General features: G+C 32.7%; 1 protein-coding gene across 4 annotated transcripts in view; it reads right to left on the bottom strand.

Annotated features, from left to right (window-relative positions):
* PRDM15 (PR/SET domain 15) overlaps positions 1–21,497 on the bottom strand; it is a 169,907-nt gene that overhangs the window by 634 nt on the left and 147,776 nt on the right. For all 4 annotated transcript variants that reach the window (XM_074300477.1, XM_074300478.1, XM_074300476.1 and 1 more), the window contains 4 exons: positions 7,193–7,276; positions 5,419–5,594; positions 1,384–1,464; positions 684–893 (listed from right to left, as the gene is read on the bottom strand). In XM_074300477.1, coding sequence (XP_074156578.1) covers positions 684–893; positions 1,384–1,464; positions 5,419–5,594; positions 7,193–7,276 — 551 coding nt within the window. The remainder of the gene's footprint in view (positions 1–683; positions 894–1,383; positions 1,465–5,418; positions 5,595–7,192; positions 7,277–21,497) is intronic.

The following is a 21,497-nucleotide window of genomic DNA, read 5'->3' as shown; positions in this document are numbered from 1 at the left end:
ATGAAATGGGAATGAGCAAGGGGTAAATAAAATTTCTTGCCTCAAAATAATAGTAGTATTTTCATGAAAGATTGATTTAGTGCTAGAAGAGATTCAGGCAAAATAAAAGGACATAGAGACAGATAATGTTGAGAAGCACACAAATTCTTAACAATCAGAAAGAAAAGAGAATCACTTTGAAAAAGGACAGAGGAGCAAAGCTCTCAGTCTACTTCAGTACTCAAGGTAAATTTCTCATTGGTGATTTAAAATTCACACTCTGAAGATAAGGCTAGACAGTCTAGAATAAGATTTACTACACAGCTAACCAGTAAGAAAAATGCAATAGTGGGATAAAGAAACTTAAAATCTAGTTAACAAAGAAGAGATATTCTGATATCCTAGAAAACACACACACACACACACACACACACACACACACACACACACACACACACACACACACACACACACTCTCTCTCTCTCTCTGACGCTCTTTCTCATTCTCTGTCTCTCGGTAAAGGTTACTACTAATCAAAAGATTCTGGTACAAGAAAAAATTTTAAAAATTATCTAGCCCCATTATTCTCTTTAATTCCTTATATTTCTATAAAATGGGTCTTTGGTTTTCAAGATCCCAATATCTATTGCCTAGACTGGGGGTGCTACCTTTATTCTCAGAATAAAGGACTGACTGTACTGACCTGCTGAATGCTTTGTACAGCAGAATTTGTTTCATCTCCCACATTCCCTGTGAATTCAGCTTCTTTTTCTGTGTATTCACTGAATGTAGGATCTTCAGATACCAGTGCTTCTTCCTCTTCATCTGATTTTTGCTTTCGTTTGTGACTTCGTTTGGCAACTTTTATATGTTTCCCTTCTGGTAATTCTCCCTGGTCCAGAGCAAGTTCAGGCTATAGAAAAACAGCAATTTTAGTAGCTGGGAAGGTCATTTTGGTAGGATCATACAATAAGTAAAAACTAACCACAAAATAGCCATAATACCCATATAAAAGAAAAGTCCAAATACTCAAAGATTATCTTTCAGGTTCTATTAATAAATCTTAAATTAAGGTGCTTAGGTTAAATAACTAAAGTACCAGTGCTTATACTAATTATTCAAAATAATAATTAATTGATGCATCTGGGGATCTTCTTTTGTTACTTATATTTTATATGACTCTTGTCTGTGTCCCCCATAAATCCACATTGGCTCTCCAACCTTTTTTCTAAATCTCTTGGCATTATATAGAAACCAAAAACAATATACCCATCAGTTATCACTCTTACTAAGTAATCAGCCCATCTTTGCTACTGGTCATAAATTCCCCTAATAATGTGCTAAAGCAGGAAGAAATTTTTAGATAGTGGGCTATATAGTTGAATGAGTCTTCTTTAAATTACCTGAACTATACCAATTGAAGAGGCATCAATGGTGGTTGTTTCTGGGAGGTGATCCAAATCATCAATCCTAACTGAGAGGACCTAAAAACAGTGAGCTTTAAGTCATTGAATTTAAGGAACCAATTTATTAAGCAAATTTAGGCATGTGAAAATGTAGGGAAAATAATGCTTCATTATAACTAAAATAACACCTTTTATAATTTCCCTTTCTTTTTTATTTTATCTTTGGTGACAGTGCAAAGAGGCAATAAAACAGTCTAAAGATCATTAGCTAGAAGAAGAAAAAGAAGGAAAGGATGTGGTTAAACTACAAATTTTATCAAATCCTTGGGTAATAGAGCTGAGAAAACAACAACAACAAAAAATAAACCTGAGACATTAGATAGATTAGGAGGTTGGAAAGGAAGAAAATATTTGATATTAAAAGTACCCTACTTCTTTTTAAAAACTTACTATCAGTGTATTTTCATTTGAGTTTAGAGCAACTCCATTGTGTGTGATTCTTTGTAATGTCTAGCACAAGAGATGTGGCTGATAAATATTTCATTTGAAGAAAACTGATTATACAAAAATTCAAACTTTTCAAAATATTCAAGCTGTATGTGTGTGTGTGTGTGTGTGTGTGTGTGTATAAAACAAAAAGACAAAAAAATGAAGGCAAGGCTCCTTTAAATAGCCAATTTTCATTAAAAAAAGTTCAAAACTATACTAGAGATAAAATAATAGAAAATAAAAATAGTTTTGATTGCATAATATTGAAAAGGCTTTATACAAACAAAACTTCTTTAATAAATGTCTTGTATCCAAGAGATATATGAAGCTGATTTAAATATATAATGACAGCAATTTCTAATAGGCAAGGCAAGGTAACAATCATTTATTAAACACTTACTATGTACCATGAACTGTACTAAGTGTTAAGGATACAAATACAACTAAAAAGAGACAATCCCTGCCCTCAAGGAGTTTAGTCTAAAGAACATTAAAATAAAAAAAAATAAAAAAGATGGAATATATGACAGTTGAGGGTGGGAAGGTATCTGAACCAATAATATGGTATTGAAATCTGGAAAATCAAAAGCTCAGGTAGGAGGGGAATTAAGTGCAGCTTGGGCACCTACAAAAAATGGAGGTCTCAGAAAGAACTCATCAATAGGAGAAGGGGGCCGGTATTGTAGAAGGATGTTCTGGGGTGAAAAGGCTGTAGGGATGAGAGACTTACAAAGATGGAAATGCAGAAAAATCACAGTGTTGAGGTCTAAAAAAGTCAAAAAGACAATGGTTTAAGCCTATCCACGAAATACAAGTCCTAGGAGAAAATGCCAAGAAAGGCACCAGCATATCAGAAGGATGTTCCAGGGTGAAAAGGCTGCAGAAGATAAGGGATGTTGCAGGGTGAGAAGGTGAATGAGGGATGGTGCTGAAGTCTGAAAAGTCAGAGGGGCAATGAAGTTTATTTAATCCAGGCCTGCCAGGCCTGCCAAGCCTCAGGACAACCTACCAATGGAAGAAAGAGTTCTGCATAGCAGAGGAATGTTCCAAGGTAAGAAGAATGCAGGAGAAGATGGATATTCCAGGGTGGGAGGACTGATAAGTTATGATGCTGAAGTTCAGAAAGTCAAAAGCACAGGTAGGAGAGGAAATGAAAGCTGGCCAGCCTGGGATTTTCCAAAAAATCCCTGGAGACCCCAGGAGGAACTCACCAATAAGAGAAAGGGATGGCATACCAGAGAGAAGGCCCCAGGGGATGATGAATGTTCCAAATGAGGCACAGTGATGATGATTGACTGACTTGGAGAGTCAGAAGCACAGGTGGGAGGGGAATGAAGGTTGGTTGGCCTACAACCTCCACAAAATGGAAGAACTCACCAACAGGAAAAGGGGGCTGGCAGAGCAAAGGGATGTTCCACGGTAGGCTTACAGATGAGAAATATTGAAGTCTATAAAGTCTGAAATATAGCCAGAAGTGGCATAGTCCAGAGGGAAGTTATAAAAGGATATGAAGAGGAAATTCTCAAAGGAAAAAAATCCAAGTAATTAATAAATATGTTTAAAAATGTTCAAAATCACTAATTAAAGAAATACAAATTAAAACAACTTTGAATTTCTCTTTTATATCGTCATAAATGACAAAAAGAAAAATGGGACTTATTCAGAGAGAATGTGGGGAAAAGGCACTCTATCTACTATACTGTTAGTGGATCTGTGAATTGACTCAGCCTTTATAGAAAGCAGTGCCTCAAAAGTCACTAAACCATAAATCTTTGGGCCCCATAATTATTAGGTCTATACTCTTAAAGATTCAAGAAAAAAAAAAAGATAGGACTTCTTTGCCCCAAAATATTCATATCAACTCTTTTTTTGTGTGTGTGACAAAAAACTGGAAACAAAGTGCTCATCAAAGAATGAATGAATACATATTGGTTATATATAATGGAATATTATTGAACCATAAGAAATAATGAAGTGAATGTTTTCAGAAAAACCTGGGAAGAACTGTATGAACCTATGCGACATTTTATACATTAGCAATGTCATATTTAGAGAGAAAAAATTTTCAGACTTAAGAATTCTGATCAGTGTGATGGAATACCCATGATTCAAGAGAACTGCTATGGAAGCATATTGCCTACCTTTTAAGAGAAGGATTCAAGGAGTAGAATAGAATTAGACGTATGTTTTTGATTATTGCAAATGTATGGATTCATTTTGCCTGATTATTCTTATTTGTTATGAGAATTGTTTTTGTCATTTTATATTTGAAGAAGATGAGTTGAGGAAGGAAAGCTACTGAAAGGGTTGACAAAAAGGAAAAAGAAAAAAGTTGCACTTGAATATTTTTTAAAATGCACAGAAGAGAACAAAAGAGTTTAGAAAGAAAAAGAAGTATTTAGGAAGTTCTTTAAACAATAAGCTAACTTTGTTATATATTTTTAAAAGGAAGAGTTAGATGTGATTGAGATTCATGTTTTCCAATATAATCATCTCTTTTTCTACTTTGGATATGGAAATGTTCTTTTTTTTTTTTTTTTGGCTATTCAGAATAAAATAAAAATTTTTAAAGAAATAGCTAATTCTCCAATGTACTTAAAATATTAAATTCATAGAAATCAGATACACTATCACTAATAATAATAATAATTAATATGTAGCCAAATTATCTTTTACTTTCTACCTTTATTTTTTTATCTGTTAAGTTCTTGGATTGACATCTATTCTGGATATGTAAGATAAAAGACATCATTTGATTCCTCTCTTAAAACCTGACCTCAAACCAAAGTCCTTTAGCTATTCGGTCTACTATTCTCCAATTCCACTATCCTGAGCATGAAAGAATTAAAAACGTGATTCATAGTAAAACAGCAGAGAGGCAAAAGTGCCTTAACTCAAATAGGAGAATTAAAAGCAATAATGTGGCATTGAAAAATTAATATATTAAATAAGAAATCTAAAACATGAGTTATTTCAATATGGAAATTAAATTAAAATTAACAAATATTGAGGAAGAAATGTGTAGATATTTATATAATCATGTTGTAAAGTTCGAATTTGGATTTATACTTATTAGCCATGTGACCTTGGGCAAGTCACTTAACCTCTGTTTGCCAAGGAGGCAAATAGAGTAGCTAGAGTTAGTTCCAAGCCTAGAGTGAAAAAGACCTGAGTTCAAATTTGGACTCAGACATTTACTAGCTACATTATGGGCAAGTAGAAAAGGAAATGGCCAGTGGCCAATTGGTTCAGTATCTTTGTCAAAACCTTACGGACAGCATGAAGTCATGAAGAGTTGGATGTGATTGGATAAGATTGAACAACATAGTTACCTAAAAGAATTCTTTGAAAAGTCCAATTCAAGTTATGTAAGTGTTAACACTATATCACATTCAATTCAACAAGAACTGAGACAAGACATAGTGCTTAAGGTTATAAGGCCCTTAGGCTAAGGATCTTTGCCAAAATAATGTTCCTACAAAGGGAAGTCCATGTATAACCTATTACTATCACCAAACACTATACTAGCAAAAGTTAACTTACCTCTGGGTGCTTGCGCCTCATATGCCGACTCATTGAAGCCCTGGTTGAAACTTTTGTTCCACATAGTTGACAACTCTGAGCTTCTACTTTGTCATGAGTTAGCTGAATGTGTTTTTGAAGCATGTATTCTGTGACATACTTTTTCTCACACACAGAGCAGGTCCATTGTTTCCCAACTTTATAAAGAAAAATTTTAAATAAAATATTATTACAGATATGATTAGTATGCTAATACAACAGTAAAGCAAAATTCAAACCAATTCTAAAATTTAGCAAACACTTATTAAGTACTTATTAAATAAGAGGATAGCAGAATGGATTAGAAACCAGAATCCCAATATTATGTTATTTATAAGAAATACACTTGTAACAAAAAGACACATGTAAGACTTAAAATAAGAAGCTGGAGCAAAACTTATTATACTTTGATTTAAGTACAAAAGGCTAGAATAGCAACCATGCATGATCTGATAAAGCAAAATAAACAAAAAAAGAAACCAAATCTAAGTTAAAAAGATAATTAGGAAAACTACATTTTGTTAAGAGGCTTCAAAAACAATGAAGTTGTATCAATGCAGAATATCTATGCACTAAATGGCATAGCATCCAAATTCTTAAAAGAAAAATTAAATAAGTTATGGGAAAAAATACATGATAAAACTACAACTGTGGGGGACCTCAATTTACCCCTGTCAGAGCTGGATAAATCTAATCATAAAATAAACAAGAATGAAATTAAATGAATAAAATTTTAGAAAAGAACCTTCACAAATACTGCTAGGGTATAAAAATCTCATAAATGCAGAAAAACAGAAATATTAAATTTATCTTTTTTTTCTGACCACAGTACTATGAAAATTACGTTCAATAAAGTGTATTACTTGCTGGATAAATGAAAATGAAACGATACAATTCCTGACTTTTAATCTAATGGGAGATGGAGTGGGGAAGAGTTGGAAATACAACATGGATACACATTACTAATGTGGCAAGTGAGAATTCAATGCCCTAGGAAAATGTGAAGTTGGAGAGATCTAGGAGCAGGGGAAGAAGGGTAGTAGGAAGACATGAGACTCAGGAAAGACGTTCATGTCCACCTGATCTGGTCTTTAATGGAAAGGATTAAAATAAGCCAAGAGGAAGGAGTATGTTTCAGCCTGCACAAGCACAGTCAAGAGAAAGTACAAAACAAACTTGACTATTTTGACTGAAATTTAGAGATATAACAAAAAATAAAGTCAAGTGGTAAATTGGAGACAGACTGCAAAGTGGCTTAAATGATATTCTTGAGAGTCCTAACAAAACAATGATGGAGTCAAACCTGTGCATTAGGAATATAATTCTGGCAGTTTTCTGGGAGAAAGACTGGAAAAGGGAAAGACAGTATGGTAGTATTTGAAAACAAGAGCTTACTCAGTTATGTTCATTACCACAAGCCAGTAAAACCAATATCTAAAAATAAGACCACAGGTAAGGAAAAAAAAAAAAAATCACCAAAAGATGATGTTTAGGCCTTTTTTCCCCCACTATAATAAGATGCACTAATTTATGATGCTAGTACATAAATATGGGAGAGATTTAAAGATAAATGTAGATGATAAATTGTTTTCTTATTTAATCTTAATATATTCTAATACATCTGAATAACAATATTGCCTGTTTTTTTTTGTTCTGAAAAGAATATATTCTTTTAATTAAAGTGTTAGTAGGGGGTCATCTGAATTAGCTGTAACATTACTAGCATATAACATTAGAAATGTTATAGAATATTTACCTGTGTGAATAAGTTTATGGGTCTCCATTGTGTTTCTTTCACTAAAAGTCTTTCCACACAATTCACACATGAAATCTTTGATCCCTGTAATACAAAGATACATTTAATTCCAAAGAAATAAGATGAGAAGAAGCTGATTAAACATTTTCAATGTGAAAAACAGCAATAACTACCTCATCACTGATTCACTTTAAAATTTGTAGATTTCTGCTGGTGTTAAAAAGAATTATGACTGCTATGATGTATTTCCAGAATGTCCAATTTATACTTTGATATTCACATTTTGGAATATATATAAGGATATGTTTATTTTTTAGGATTTTTGTAACTGTAAATAAAATTATATTGTTAGTAGATGTATGCATGTACATATGAATACATGTGCCTATATTGACATTGAAGCCTTTTCTCCCTAATAATAAATTCCAGCAATTCCCTACTTCCACCATCATCCATATAGAAATCTAAGCAAAAGCTGTACACTTCAGATCAAAGACTCTACTGGCTTCTCCCAAGGAATATGCACTGAGATAATTTTCCTTGTTAATCAAAAGGGGGTTCTTAAATTTTGTATTCCATAGACATATCTGCCAATCTTGTGAAACCAAAAGCATTCTCAGGCTAATGTTAGTCAATAAACGTGATAACAATGTTAGAGGAGAAAGGAGGAGCATACCAAAGATGTTCTGAAGGCAAAATCAACAGACCTTGGCAACAGACTATAGAGGGGAGACAAAGGAGCTGAGGATGATATCTAAGGTTTACAGCCTAGGTAAATGGGAGTGTGGTATTACCCCTGATAGGAAAGTTAAAAAGAGGGGAAGATTTAGAAGTAAAGATAAAGAATTCATGTTTGGATTTATTGAGTTTAAGATGTCAATGGGGCATCTTATTTGAGATGTACAAGAGGCAGCTGGAAATGTAATTCTATTAGAAAAGAGAGTAGGGTTGGATGAGTAGATCTGAGAATCATTAACTTAATGAGATTTTTGAATCCATAGGAGTTGATGCAATGATCAAGTAAAACTTTACATTAGGAAAAGAAAAGACAGCCCTTGACAGAACTGATACTTTCAAATGCATAAAATAAAATGCACAAACAAGAAATTCGGTTCTGCACACATATATTGTATCTAGGATATACTATAACTTATTTAACATGTATGGGACTGCCTGCCATCTAGGGGAGGAGGTGGAGGGAAGGAGGGGAAAATTCGGAACAGAAGTGAATGCAAGGGATAATGTTGTAAAAAATTATCCATACAAATGTACTGTCAAAAAAAAATTATAAAATTAATAAAAAAATTTTTAAAAATAACTAAATCAACATTGTCCCTTCTCATTGATGATAATTTCTGAAAAATAAAATAAAATAAAAGGTACAGGATTACAAATTATGAAAGAAGTCAATTACATTGAAATAGTTATTGTAAAATTAAGAAAAGAAGTTTATGAACTTGAAGTTAAGAACTTATGCATTAAAAGTCAGTTGGGATTTTCTGTTTGTTTTCCATTCACCTATGCAAGTTAATATTCAATTTTTCTATTTTGCCTCACTGGGGGAAAATTGGGCAGATCTATATACTCTTTTCAAAATTGGGATAATGTTCATTTCAATAAAAAAATTTTATAACATGGGAGTTCCCATTATAGATTTCTCCATCCAAACAACAATAAACAAGAATTATTTTCTGATCATAAACCTGCTATTTTTATGTCAATCATCCTTAAAATGACCAAAAAAAAAATTTAAACATTACTGATGCTATTGGCAATGGGACTTTTTCTGTATGAGCCTTTTTTGTGATACTACACTAATGTTAATATCCCATTTTGTGTGCTTCAGCTGTCCTAAGAGCTTCAAGGGTACTCCCTGAATAAGGAACACAATCTGAACTTCCCAAATAGCTGGTGAAGATATAGATCGAAACAATTCTCAGGAACATCCCATTTTATCTCCATCCTTCTATAGATATGTGCTAGTTACAAAGAATATTCTTTAATAAATCTCTTTAGGATTTCTCTGTGCATAGGCTGTTCTTTTTTCTTTGGATATGAAGGTTAATTTATCATAAAATCACTTATTTAAATGAAATGTCACTAAATATAGGCAATCAATAATCAGTTCCCTCAATGAGATTCTAGAGTCTAGACTCTCAATCTAAATATCTTACCAACATCTCAAATTCAATCTTTTCATAACTAAATTCTGTCTATTCCTTTCCTAAATATTCTCTTCCCAATTTCTCTTGTTTCTATTGAGGGGATTACCTTCTCTAGTCATGCATACTTGTAACTTTGAAATCAACCTAGAATCTTTCTTCTTCTATACCTCTAGTCCCCACTTCCATCCAGTCAGTTACCAAGTACTGTCAGCTTTATCTCCACAATATTTCTTATATGAATCTATCTTTTCCTTCTCATCCTTTCACATTGCCCACATCGCCTCTCAGTTCAACTATAGATGTAATTTCTTCCTCTTTTTACTGTCTCTTACCTCCTTCCTCTTCAATATATCCTTCCCAGAGCTGCAGAGTTGTGTTATTTCTCTACTCAATATGTCCTTATCTGTTAGTCTTTTCTTTATTTGCCTCTGTTGCCAATCAGCCATTAAGCCTTTCTTTATTCTCCTCAGTTTTTAGTTGCTCTGTCCTTAGATTTCCTAAGAAACTTTATCTAGCTAGTTTTTTTTTTAAAACATTCCTACTGTCACTACCCTACACCTAATCTTAATAACCACAGGTCAAATTATTAGAATAACCATTTTACTTGTCTCCTTCTAGTTTCTAACAATCTATCCTGAAGAACCCTAATAGATATCCAATAATCAAGTACATGAATGAGAAGAGTATGAGTAAAAAAGGCTACAAAAAAGCAGTAAAATATCTTTGGAGATGTCCATGTTTATTACTTGAATTACTTGCCATCTAGGGGAAAGGGTGGGGGGAAGTTAGGGAGAAATTTGGAACACAAGGTTTTGCAAGAATGGATGTTGAAAATTATCTATGCATATGTTTTAAGCTTTCATAATAATAATAATAATAATAATAACAATAATAATAATAATAAAAAGATCAAATAAACTCCCCACTTATTGACAGAAAGAAAATGAAAGAGAAATGTAGACCTGAGATAGCAATCTCAGACATGCCAATTTGTTGATTTATTTTGCTGAACCATACCGATACGTTTTTTTTTAACAAAGGCTTTTATGGGTGGGGGGTGGTTAGAGTGTGGCAGATTAGTGGGTAATGATAAAAAGTGTTTTAATTTTTATTAAATGCACACTTGAAAACAAAGGGGCATAGAAATATTTTGTTAATATCTTGTTAAATTATGTCAATTTATATATATTAATGACAAAACAAGCTGTTCAAAACAAAAGTTCCATTTCCTTTACAAACTTCATTCTTATTCCTCTTTGTATGTTGAAATGTTTGTGTTTGTTAATGATTTAGGGATTAATGATAAAAAATAAAATTTAATTTTAAAAAAAAAGTACCAAGTATTAACTTGATTTACTAGGAGGATGGTGGAAGCTTCAATAGCTTAAGAAGAGGACAAATGATAAGTTGAATTTGAGAAATTTGGGATTTGAAGTGCTAGAAGGACAGTAAAGAAAGTTGTATAGTTGAAAACAGATGACTAGAGTTCAATACAGAGATTAAAATTGGAAAAAGATTTAGAATTTATTTACATAGGAGTTATAATAAAATCAATGGAAATTGATGAGATAACCAACCAAAAGAAAATATAGAAGAGGAAGATAAATGGCTCTGGTCTCTTACAGGACATCCACATTACAGTAGTGGAACAGCAACAGTGAGTCAGTGAAGGAAATTAAGACGCTGCAGTCAGATGGGGAGGAGGAGAACCAGAAAACAGCCATAGGAGAAAAGTGTCCAGGCAGAAATGGTTAAAGGATTTGAATCTATCAAATTTAACAGATGTTTTCCAAATCTATGATCTTTGATCCTTAGCTCCAGTCCTAAATTTCTAAATGTCTATAGGTTAGCTTGATTTGTATATCATACTGAATACAACCCTCCATTCATTCCCTTCAGCATACTTTGGAAGCAAATTGAACTATTTTTTAAAATTTTCTTATTCTTGTTGTCCCTCTCCCATTGCCATGTTTACTTTGTCCCCCATGCTTTGGATGAACTTTCCTTACATTTCCAACTGTCACAAATCTACCCTTCAAGGCCCATATCAGGTGCATTTCCCTCTGACTAGTCCATCCACAGTTAGAAATGGCTTTTGTCTCCTCAAAGCTTTCATGCCAATATTTGGTTTCTCCAATACATTCATATTTTGATTTTGTTATAAACACATTTATGTTCTATTGGAATAATGTTGCATTAATTATATTTTACTTATTTCCTGTATCCAGGTCATTAAGGGAACCTTGCAATTTTCAAAAGGCAATCCAGCACAATCACCTCTTGTTCAACTCTGGGCCTAACTCACTCCATCTGCCCTGTGGGTCCAAGTATATATACTAAAGGACAACTTTTACCAGCATATCTACCTAATCCACCTAAGGCAACAAGACATTTGCTATCTTCTGTGGTCTTTCCTCTGTAGATGGATGGGTTAAATTCCTTTGAGTATTAACATATTTCCCAGAAGGTTATGAAACATTCCAAGATTTGATGCTGTCAGCTCAGTATCTACAAACAAGATCGATCATGTGAATGAACTAATGACATTCAGAGAATCTGCCTTCAACTTTGTGGCACATTCTCTAAGTAATGGACATCTGCCAATACAATGCTGAATGCCTTTGGTAAGAACATATCTCCCTGTTTCATAGCTCACCTGGTTATGAACATTTGATCAATGAATAGGATTATTTGGAAACCAGTGATTTTGATGTATGGATAGAAGACATTGTAAAAAAGCCTTTATGGTGTTTTGATTCATAAAACCATATCCTTTTTTTTTTTCTTCTTTAATAATTAAATGAAATGAAAAGAATACTAGTATCTTAATACTCTCAACAATTTCAGTTAATTCTGAATATCACTTGTGAAAGCCTGCTTCCTCCCACCCCCCCCCCTTTTTTTTTTGCTAAGGCAATTGGGATTAAGTGACTTGCCCAGGGTTACATGAGCTAGGAAGTGTTAAGTGTCTGAACCATATTTGAACTCTGGTCTCTTGACTTCAGAACTGGTGCTTCATCCAGTGTGCCACCTAGATGCCCCTCCTGTTTTTTTCCATATCCAGAATTGTTCCTGATTTATATATTGGTGGTTTACATAAGGATATTTATATTGATTGGGAGAGCAGTTATAAAGGTTGGGAGGCACTGAAATTCTCTGAATTGACTTTTTTTTGGGGGGGGAGGGGAAGAAACCTGAGATGTTTTTTATGCTTTTAGTATCTTTGCTTCTGAGAAATCACTTGTATATGAATGTCTCAATGGTCCATAATTTTCTCTCTCCTTATATACTCTTGATCCAGCCCAGCTGTTTTTCACATCTTTTTATATTTTCTTTAATGTGACTCCTACCTTGTATATAAGCATTTAGGATATTGATTCTGTGGTTCTTAATGGAGGAATGTTAAAAAGAGTATTTAAATTTCCTTCCAGTTTCCTTTTTGTTGTCCATTTTAATCTTTAAATACTTTTTGGGATAACTGCACATGACTATTTTGCTAGTTTTTTTAAACTGAATTTTACTGTTTCTATCTGCTTTATAAAATGATATTGCTCATTATCATCCATCATCCTTCAGAAGAATTTAGAAATGAGTTTATATTCTAACCTGGTGTTGCCTTTGGTAGCCATCTCTTACCATTTGTCAACAAAGTCAGATGTTTTCTAGGCTGCTTTCTGGGCACTTTTGGTCTCCTTGTGGCAACTCATTTATGTTGGTCAAATTTCTGTACAAAATTGTTACAGTTAGTGTTGTTATCATGTCTGCTATGTCTTACTTTTGATTGTTCATTACTTTTTAAAAATAAGTTTGTTGCTAATATGTTTAAATTATATGCTACATATTTTTCTTGCTACTACTCTTTCTTCCTTTTACTCATCTAATCTAGCTCTGATAAGTTAATGGCCTGACTAATGTAAACTGCTGACTGGGATAATTCTGACATCAACAAATCTTTATCTATTTGCAAAAATATAACCTATTTTATTCTTTGAGTTATAATAATAACTGTCAAGCACCTAGCAGTTTTTTTTTCTTTAATAAAAGTACTTATGATATAAAGGCATGAAGTTTCTATGTAACCTGGCTTCTTATTCCTTCTTTCTAAACCATATTATCATGATTACCTTCCATCTTCACTTTTTCTCACCACCTTTTCAATGAACTCACTTAGTATGAACTTATTAATCATTAACAGATCTGAATATTTACACATGCAAAGGACAGAAAGAAAGGATTACATGGAATTATGAATCTTAGTTTTTTTGAAGTATAAACATAGTATTATCTGTACTACTCAGTTTAAGTGTCCTCTGTATATTTCTAAAATATTTCTTCAATGCACTTTTGGATTTTTTGGTATGACTATCACTAACATTCAAAATTGCTAACCTCCATTCAAATTAAGTAAAAGTTCTTGTAGTCAAATGGAATAAATTAGCATTACATTGGTCATGTTTTAATATGTATGTCTTATTTTGAACTTATAATCTATATTTCCTATCGTCAAGATGTAGGAAGCAACTTTCATCAGAAGCCTTCTGGGATCATGATTGATCAATCCATTCGTTGGGAGTTTTCAAATCCTTTGTTGCCAATATTGTTCTCCTGGTTCTGCTCACTGTTCTATGCTAGTTCATAAACTTTTCCTAGTTTCTTTGAATTTGTCTCTTTTATAATTTCTTATGACTTAATTATATTCCATCCCATTCATATATCACAAATTGTTCAGCCATTCCCCAAATGATGGATATCTACTTTGTTTCCAGTTTTTTCATATAAGAAAATGTGTTGTTATAAATATTGTTTTATATAAGTGAGCCCTTTCCCATAAAATTACCTTTGATCTGTTTAGAGTATATACCCAATAATGCCAATTTGGGTGAAAGGTTAGTCAGCTTTGGGGTCATAGGTCTGAAATGCTTTTCAGCATATTTAGATCATAACCCCCAACAGTGAAATAATGTATCTCTCACAAATCCTGTCAATAATTATTTTCTCTTTTTGTTGCCTTTTCTATATGAAGGGCACGAGGTGGAACTTTGGAGTAGGACTAACTCATTTTTTAAAATTACTGATTTGAAGCATTTTTTATATGGTATTTATTGATGGCTTGCATGTTTTCTTTTGAAAACTGCCTATTCATGTCCTTTAATCACTTATCTACTGTGAAATGGCTCACATTCCTTATAAATTTGACTTCTACTTATATTTGATGAAAAAAAAATTTTAATTAACTATTTTTCCTTCTAATTGCATTGACATTTTTAATGCAAAAACTTTTCAATTTTATATAATCACTATTGAGCATTTAAAACCCAGTCTATATTCATAGTTATAAAAGGCATCCATTTCCCTTTTCTTCTAATTTTTAAAAGATATGACATTCATTTAATGTTTATTGTGGCATATGGTATGAAATCAAACAAGCAAGCATTCTTTAAGGAATAAGTATATGTCAGGTACTATGTAAGGTACAAAGGATACAACTAAGGCAAAAGAAATAATCCCTACTCCTAAAGAGCTTATCTTTAACAGGAAACATGAGGAGATATATAAGTACATACAGAATAATTATAAAGGGAATAAATACAAAATAGTTAACAACTATCTAGTTTTAGAGGGAGGGAATTAGAAGTTTATGGGATTTTGGTATAGGCCTAATTTCTCTCAAAGAATTGAACGAATATTCTTTAAGTGCTTCTCTTCAAATGAAGTCCTTAATATAGTGATGTAGCTTAGATTATTCAAAGACTATTGTCTTCATTTAAAACTACGCTTATCTTTAGTTGCTTCAGGATCTTGTTTACTTAATTTATTCTGCTGAACATATTTTTAAATTTTTTAAGCAGTAATAACTTGTTAAATGATTTACTCTTTTATTTTGAAATTTGTTATTTCTTGGCTCACTTTCTATCCACTTTTTCATTATTTCCTATAAGATATTTCATCTTTTTATTCATTCAGATGAATTATTATTTTGCAGATCTATAAAGTAAACTTTTTGTTTTACTTATGATTTATGACATAGTACTGATATTGTAAATTAAATTTGTTACTTTTTTTTTTTTTTATTATTTTGACAAATAGGATAGCTAGGCAGATAAGAGTGTCAAGCCTGAAGTCAGGAAAACTCATTTTCTAGAATTCACCTGGCTTCAGATACTTGCTATCTCTGTGACTCTGGGCTAGTAATTCAATTTTTCTCAGTTTTTTCAATTATAAAATGAATTGGAGAAGAAAATAGCAAACCACTCCAATATTTCTGCCAAGATAACCAACCCCAAAATAATGTTAGAAAGAGCCAGAAACAACTAAAAAAATGACTGAACAACAAATAACAAACCATAAACATTTCCTATCTGTCCAAATATTTATGTATGTCTTTACTTCTGAAAGGCATGTTTTATAGCCACAATCACATGAATCCCATAGTTGTCTTGGTAGTGAATTGAATGTAATTTCTTTAATCTCTCCCTGTTCCGTTTTGTTGGTAATATACAAAAAAGCAGATGGTTTGAGTATATTTTATATCCTGCTTCTTTACTGAGCTTTTCCTTTTAATATTTTATTTGACTCTTTAGGATCCTTTAGAAAAACCATCATGCAAAAATCGAGAATTTTAGGGGGAGCTAGGTGGTCCAGTGGATAGAGCATCAGTCCTGAAGTCAGGAGGACCTGAGTTCAAATCTGGTCTCAGACACTTAACACTTCTTCGCAATGTGACCTTGGGCAAGTCACAACCCCAATTGCCTCACCCCTACCCCCAAAAAAAAGAGAGAGAAAATTTTGTTACCTCTTTGTTTATGTATGTCCCCACATTTTTTCTATTATTATTCTACTAAACATTTCTAGAATTTTGTTACATGGTATTGTTCAAATTAGATGTTAATTTACTGCTGATCTTACTGATAATGCCAGCTCTTGATTTTAAATAGATATTATTTATCAAATTATAAAATGATCCAAGTATTCCTGTATTTTCTAATATTTTGATTTAAAAAACACAACACAAAAGAGTATGGAGTTCTTTTAAAAAGCTTTTGCTGAATCTGTTGATATAATAATATAATCCTGATCATTTTTTATGTTTAAAATTCTTCTAATACTTAACCAACCCTATTTGTATAAATCCAATCTGATTACTGTCTTAATCTTTTTAATATGTTGATGAAGTTTCTTTACTAATGTGTTATTTATGATTTTGTATCAGTTTTCCTTCTCTTGTCACTTCCTGGCTTAACTATCAAGAACATAATTATTTAATATAGAAATAATAGAACTAGAATAGAAATAGAATGGAAAGAATTAGGTCATATCCCTTTGCTTTTTTGCAAACAACTTATGTAACACTGAAATAATTTTTTAAAAAATATTTGATAGAATCTACTTGAAAATCCATCTGATCCTGTTTGTTTTTTTACCCCTTCTTTTGATGACTTATTAAATTCCTTTTCTGTGACTGGATTATCTAAATTCTATTTCTTATTCCACTATTTTTTGAAAAGTTGTCAATTTGTTGACTTAGCAGCTCTGTAGTCACATAATTAGTCAAAACAATTTCTAATCATTCTATTTCTTCATTAGTCGCAAATTCTTCCCCCTCTCCAGGCAACTGGGGTTAAATGACTTGCTCAGGGTCACACAGCTAGGAAGTGCTAGGTGTCTGAGATCAGATTAGAATTCAGGTCCTCCTGAGTTCAGGGCTGGTGTTCTATCCACTGTACAATCTAGCTGCCTCAAATTCTTTTTTAAATAGTAGAAATTGGGTTTTCATCCTTTTTGTTGAGGAATATTAGTTAAAAGTTTGTCTTTTATTAGCTTTTTTAAAAAACTAGTTTCTACTTTTATTTATACATGTGAAGGTGTTTTCTATTTTTTCTTTGTTTCTTTTTGTTTTTAGTTACATATCTAATGAAAGTAATCTGTTCTTTGTTGATAAAAGTATTCAATCTTAATGATATTTAAGTTTAAATTCTTTTCTATAAATGCCCCTAATAGATTATATCTTTTATTGCATGGGTTAATAATGGATATGATAAATATTCTTCCTACATTCATGAATTTTAATGATATTTATGATTTATTTTTGTAAAGATGCTATGTACATGTAAGAAATATTTTGATTCCTATCCAAAAACTTTCAGAGATATATCTAATACTTCTAAAATTTTATTCAAATTGTAACTGTCCTTGGCGTCTAGTCTCCCTTTCACATCTAAACTCCTTGGGGATTGTCAGCTACAATCAGGACTTCTGCTTCCTTTCCTCTAGCTCCTCTTAACTCTGTTCAGTATATTTAAAATTACTGGGATGGGGAGAATATGATGGAATGATCATATGCTAACCAGTAAGGTTATCGTCTTGAGATATACTAGTCCCTTTTTCAACATTCTGACACCATTACTGCAGAAATAGAAGTACAAGAGCCATTTTGTATTTTTATTTTATTTTATCTTAATTTTTTCAATAGTGATTGCTTGTTTGATAGCTTGTTTCCTCCTACTTGGTTAAATGTAGTAATTCTAGAACAAATGCATGCTGATGGACATTAGCCTTGCCTATACTAGGCTTAGAGGTATATGTATTTATTAAATTAAGACCAACCCAGATATTTCTTTCTATTCTCCTGTTTCCCTATAGGGGATCTGGCCTCTATGGTTACTTTAATAACTATAAGCTGACCCCTAGGGAAGAATTGACATATTATAACATCTATTTTATCAACTTCTGATGATATTTACTATGTCATGAGAGAGATGAGAAAACATAGCTTATTTCCCAGAGAAGAAGCCCAAATGGCTATCGCATCCAAAGAAAGTCGTAGTCATGCAGATTACTTGGATTAATCATCATAAATTTTAAACTGTCAGAAATCTAATGAAGTAAAATTTTGTGATATGGCATCAATTTAACTTGGGAAGGTAAAAAGCAACTTTTGTTTTACATTTGAAAAATTTCTATTTCTAGTTAATAATGCAAATTACTTGATTAGTCATCTATAATAATTCCATAAAAAGAAAGGTTTGCATTGAAATTTGGATTATTAGCAAATGCAAAACATGCTAGGGAAGATTTCACTTTCCAAATAAGACCAAAGATGTGTCAGGATTATTTTTAAAAGGCCTACCTAAAGAATGGATGCAGATACTGACAGAAATGTATGCCTGTGTTTCATTGTGGGATCTTGAGTTTTTGTTGTACACTGTTATTAATTAGTTCATTACTTTGGAGGAGTGATTTGTCTTCTCTAGGCTTGTTTTCTCATTTGCACAATAAGAATGTTGGATTTAAGGGGTCTTTTCCAGTTCTTTGACTTGTTGAAACTTGATAAAATAGTTGTTTGCTAAAACATTTCTCAATGTAATTCTAAACAAAGAAAAACTGTTGCAATTAGAGGATTCAACATTTTAATTTAGATAAATAGGTCACTAAGAACAATTGCCTCATGAATGAGGCAATTACTCTCACAGGAGGAAACACCATAGCCAACAATATATAAGCAGTTATTTTCTCCTATGTATTGATATGATTAACAAAATTGTTAATTAGCCGAGATTTTTGAGTAATGTGATGATTAATTAAATGAATAATTAATTAAACAAAAAAGAGGTTTTTGTTTCTGAATATTGTTGAACATCTTTCCAAAGTTTATAAGTGCTCCAAAATACTCAGCAGCACCATACATGATAGGAAAAAACCCAACTTAAAATTATGTATCCAATAAAAGGGAAATAGTAGAACAAATTAGGGAATATTAATTTAATGAAATATTATTATAAGATAAGGAATCATGATGTAGTGGTTAGAGCTAACTTTAGAGTGGAAGAACTATATTCAAGTCCATCTCTCCACCTATCTGATTATTCCTTCTCAGTCTCCTTTAATGGATTTTCAAATAGGTCATTTTCACCAGTCCCAGATGTTCTACAGGGTTCTGTCCTTTTCTTCTCTCTCTATTCTAATTCTATTGGTAATCTTGTCAGCTACCACGGATTAATGACCATACTAATGATTTATACTAATGATTTTCAAATTTATTTATCTTATCCAGCCTCAGCATCTCTGATGACTTCCAGATGTGCATTTCCAGCTGCCTTTCAGATATCTCAAACTGGATGTCCAATAGACATCTTAAACTCAGTGTGTCCAAAAATGAACTTATCTTTCCTTTTAAATTTTTTTCCCCATCCTAACCTACCCGTTACTATGGAAGAAAACATTCTTACTATCTCTCACCCCACTCTTCTCTCCATTTAATTTGTTGAGGGTCTGTCACTTTCACATTTTAAATATTTCTAGAATATACCCATTTTTTTTTATCTTGCCACCATCCCAGAACATGTCCTCTTCTCCTTATGTTTGGACTGTTTCAATAATCTATCTGCTCATTGGTCTGCCTACTGCAAGGCTCCTGACACTCCAATCCATCTAAATGGTTAAAGTGATTTTCCTAAAATGCAGTTCTCACCAGGTTGTCTTCCCCCTTTCCTCTACTTAATAAATTGTTATGGCTCCCTATCATCTTCCTATAAAATACAAAATCCTCTATTTGGTATTCAAAGTCCTTCATAAACTGTTCCAATTCCATACCCACTCCCTTTCTAATTGTCTTCCAGGCAGCTGATGGTGGTGATGGGGGTTGAAATTCCTTTAAGATTCCTCTCTGACTGCCCATGGCTGACCTTGATTCACAAATCCTGGTCAAAAGGATCCTTTTGAATATCCAGGCCCAGTCCCACTATCAGCTCAGCTTCCCCCAGCTCTCACCTGATCTGAGCTAACTGAAAAGCCCCGCCAGAACTTGGGTACTGCCCATCTTCTAGGTATAAAAAAGGTGAGCCGGAATGCCCTCTTGGCAGGAGCCCTTCCCCCCCAACACATGGTATCCTTCCAGCCATGTAAGGGTTCCTGCCCGCCCAGCAGCCACCTCTGGCCCTGGCATCTTTCTAACTGAGCTTTACTTCCAAATTTCTACAATAAACCTTTTATTTATCAATCTAGGTTTTCGGGCCTGTAAATTCATTTAGAGGGGACACTGTACCTCATGGGATCTTTGCGTCCAGAAATGGGGGTTTCTTACTATCTATGCACCGACAAACGGGGTTCCCCCTTTCCTTTCCCTCATTAGTGGGATCAGGAATCTGGAGTCAGGAAGTCCAGAGTTCAAATCTGACTTCAGACACAGACTTGACTAAATTTACAACCCTGGGCAAATTGCTTAACTTGTTTGCTTCAATGTCTTCATCTGTAAAATGGGTATAATTAATAGCACCTACCTGCTGAGATATTTGTAAAGTGCTTAGCACAGTGTCTGGCACACAGTAAATGCTACATAAATGTTAAATAATTATTATTCTTATACTTTTTTTTTTTTTTTTGCATTTGATGGTATTGCATTTTTTTTCTATTACTGGTAAAAATTCAGTGTTCGTTTTTGAATGATTTTGAATTCCAAATTTTTCTCTTCCCCAAGACAGCAATCAATCTGATATAGGTTATACATGTACAATAACATTAAACATATTTCCACATCACTCTCATTCTCACAGTCATTCTCATCTCCTTTAACTCTAGTTCCTTCTTCTTTTAATAGCTTTCTATTAATCCTACATATATGCATCTAGAAAAAGAATTAATGAGACTGAATATAAATCAACACATGCCATGTTTGTTTCTTTTTTGTTTGTTTTTTAATCTCTCCCATGGTTTTTCCCTTTTTCTCTGCTCTGATTTTTCTCTCCCAACATGATTCATAAAGCAATGTAGATTAAAAAAAAAAAAAATGAAAAAAAATTCTGCGAGTAGTTTTTGCATATTTGTTTCAATTTTGTCTTCTGTGAGCCACTAAAGAGCAGATACAATAGCTTTTGTTCATATCCCTGGTGCTTAACACAATAACTAACATAATAGATGCTTAACTTATGGCTTATTAGTGTTTATTGATATATATTATTATTTACTGACTTCATGATTTTAACCCTGGGAAGTCATTTGACCTCAAAATTGTATGTAAAAAAGTGCACTGATAAATAATTTCTTCAATCGGAGTGCTTTTCACCAATAAAATCATAGGTTCATTCCAAAATAAAAGAATAATGAATATGAGTGATTCAGGAAAAAATAGAAAGACTTGTCTGAAT

This window comes from Sminthopsis crassicaudata, chromosome 3 (genome assembly GCF_048593235.1).
Source record: "Sminthopsis crassicaudata isolate SCR6 chromosome 3, ASM4859323v1, whole genome shotgun sequence".
Classification (NCBI taxonomy): Eukaryota; Metazoa; Chordata; class Mammalia; order Dasyuromorphia; family Dasyuridae; genus Sminthopsis; species Sminthopsis crassicaudata.
This window is presented reverse-complemented; position numbering and strand designations above follow the sequence as displayed.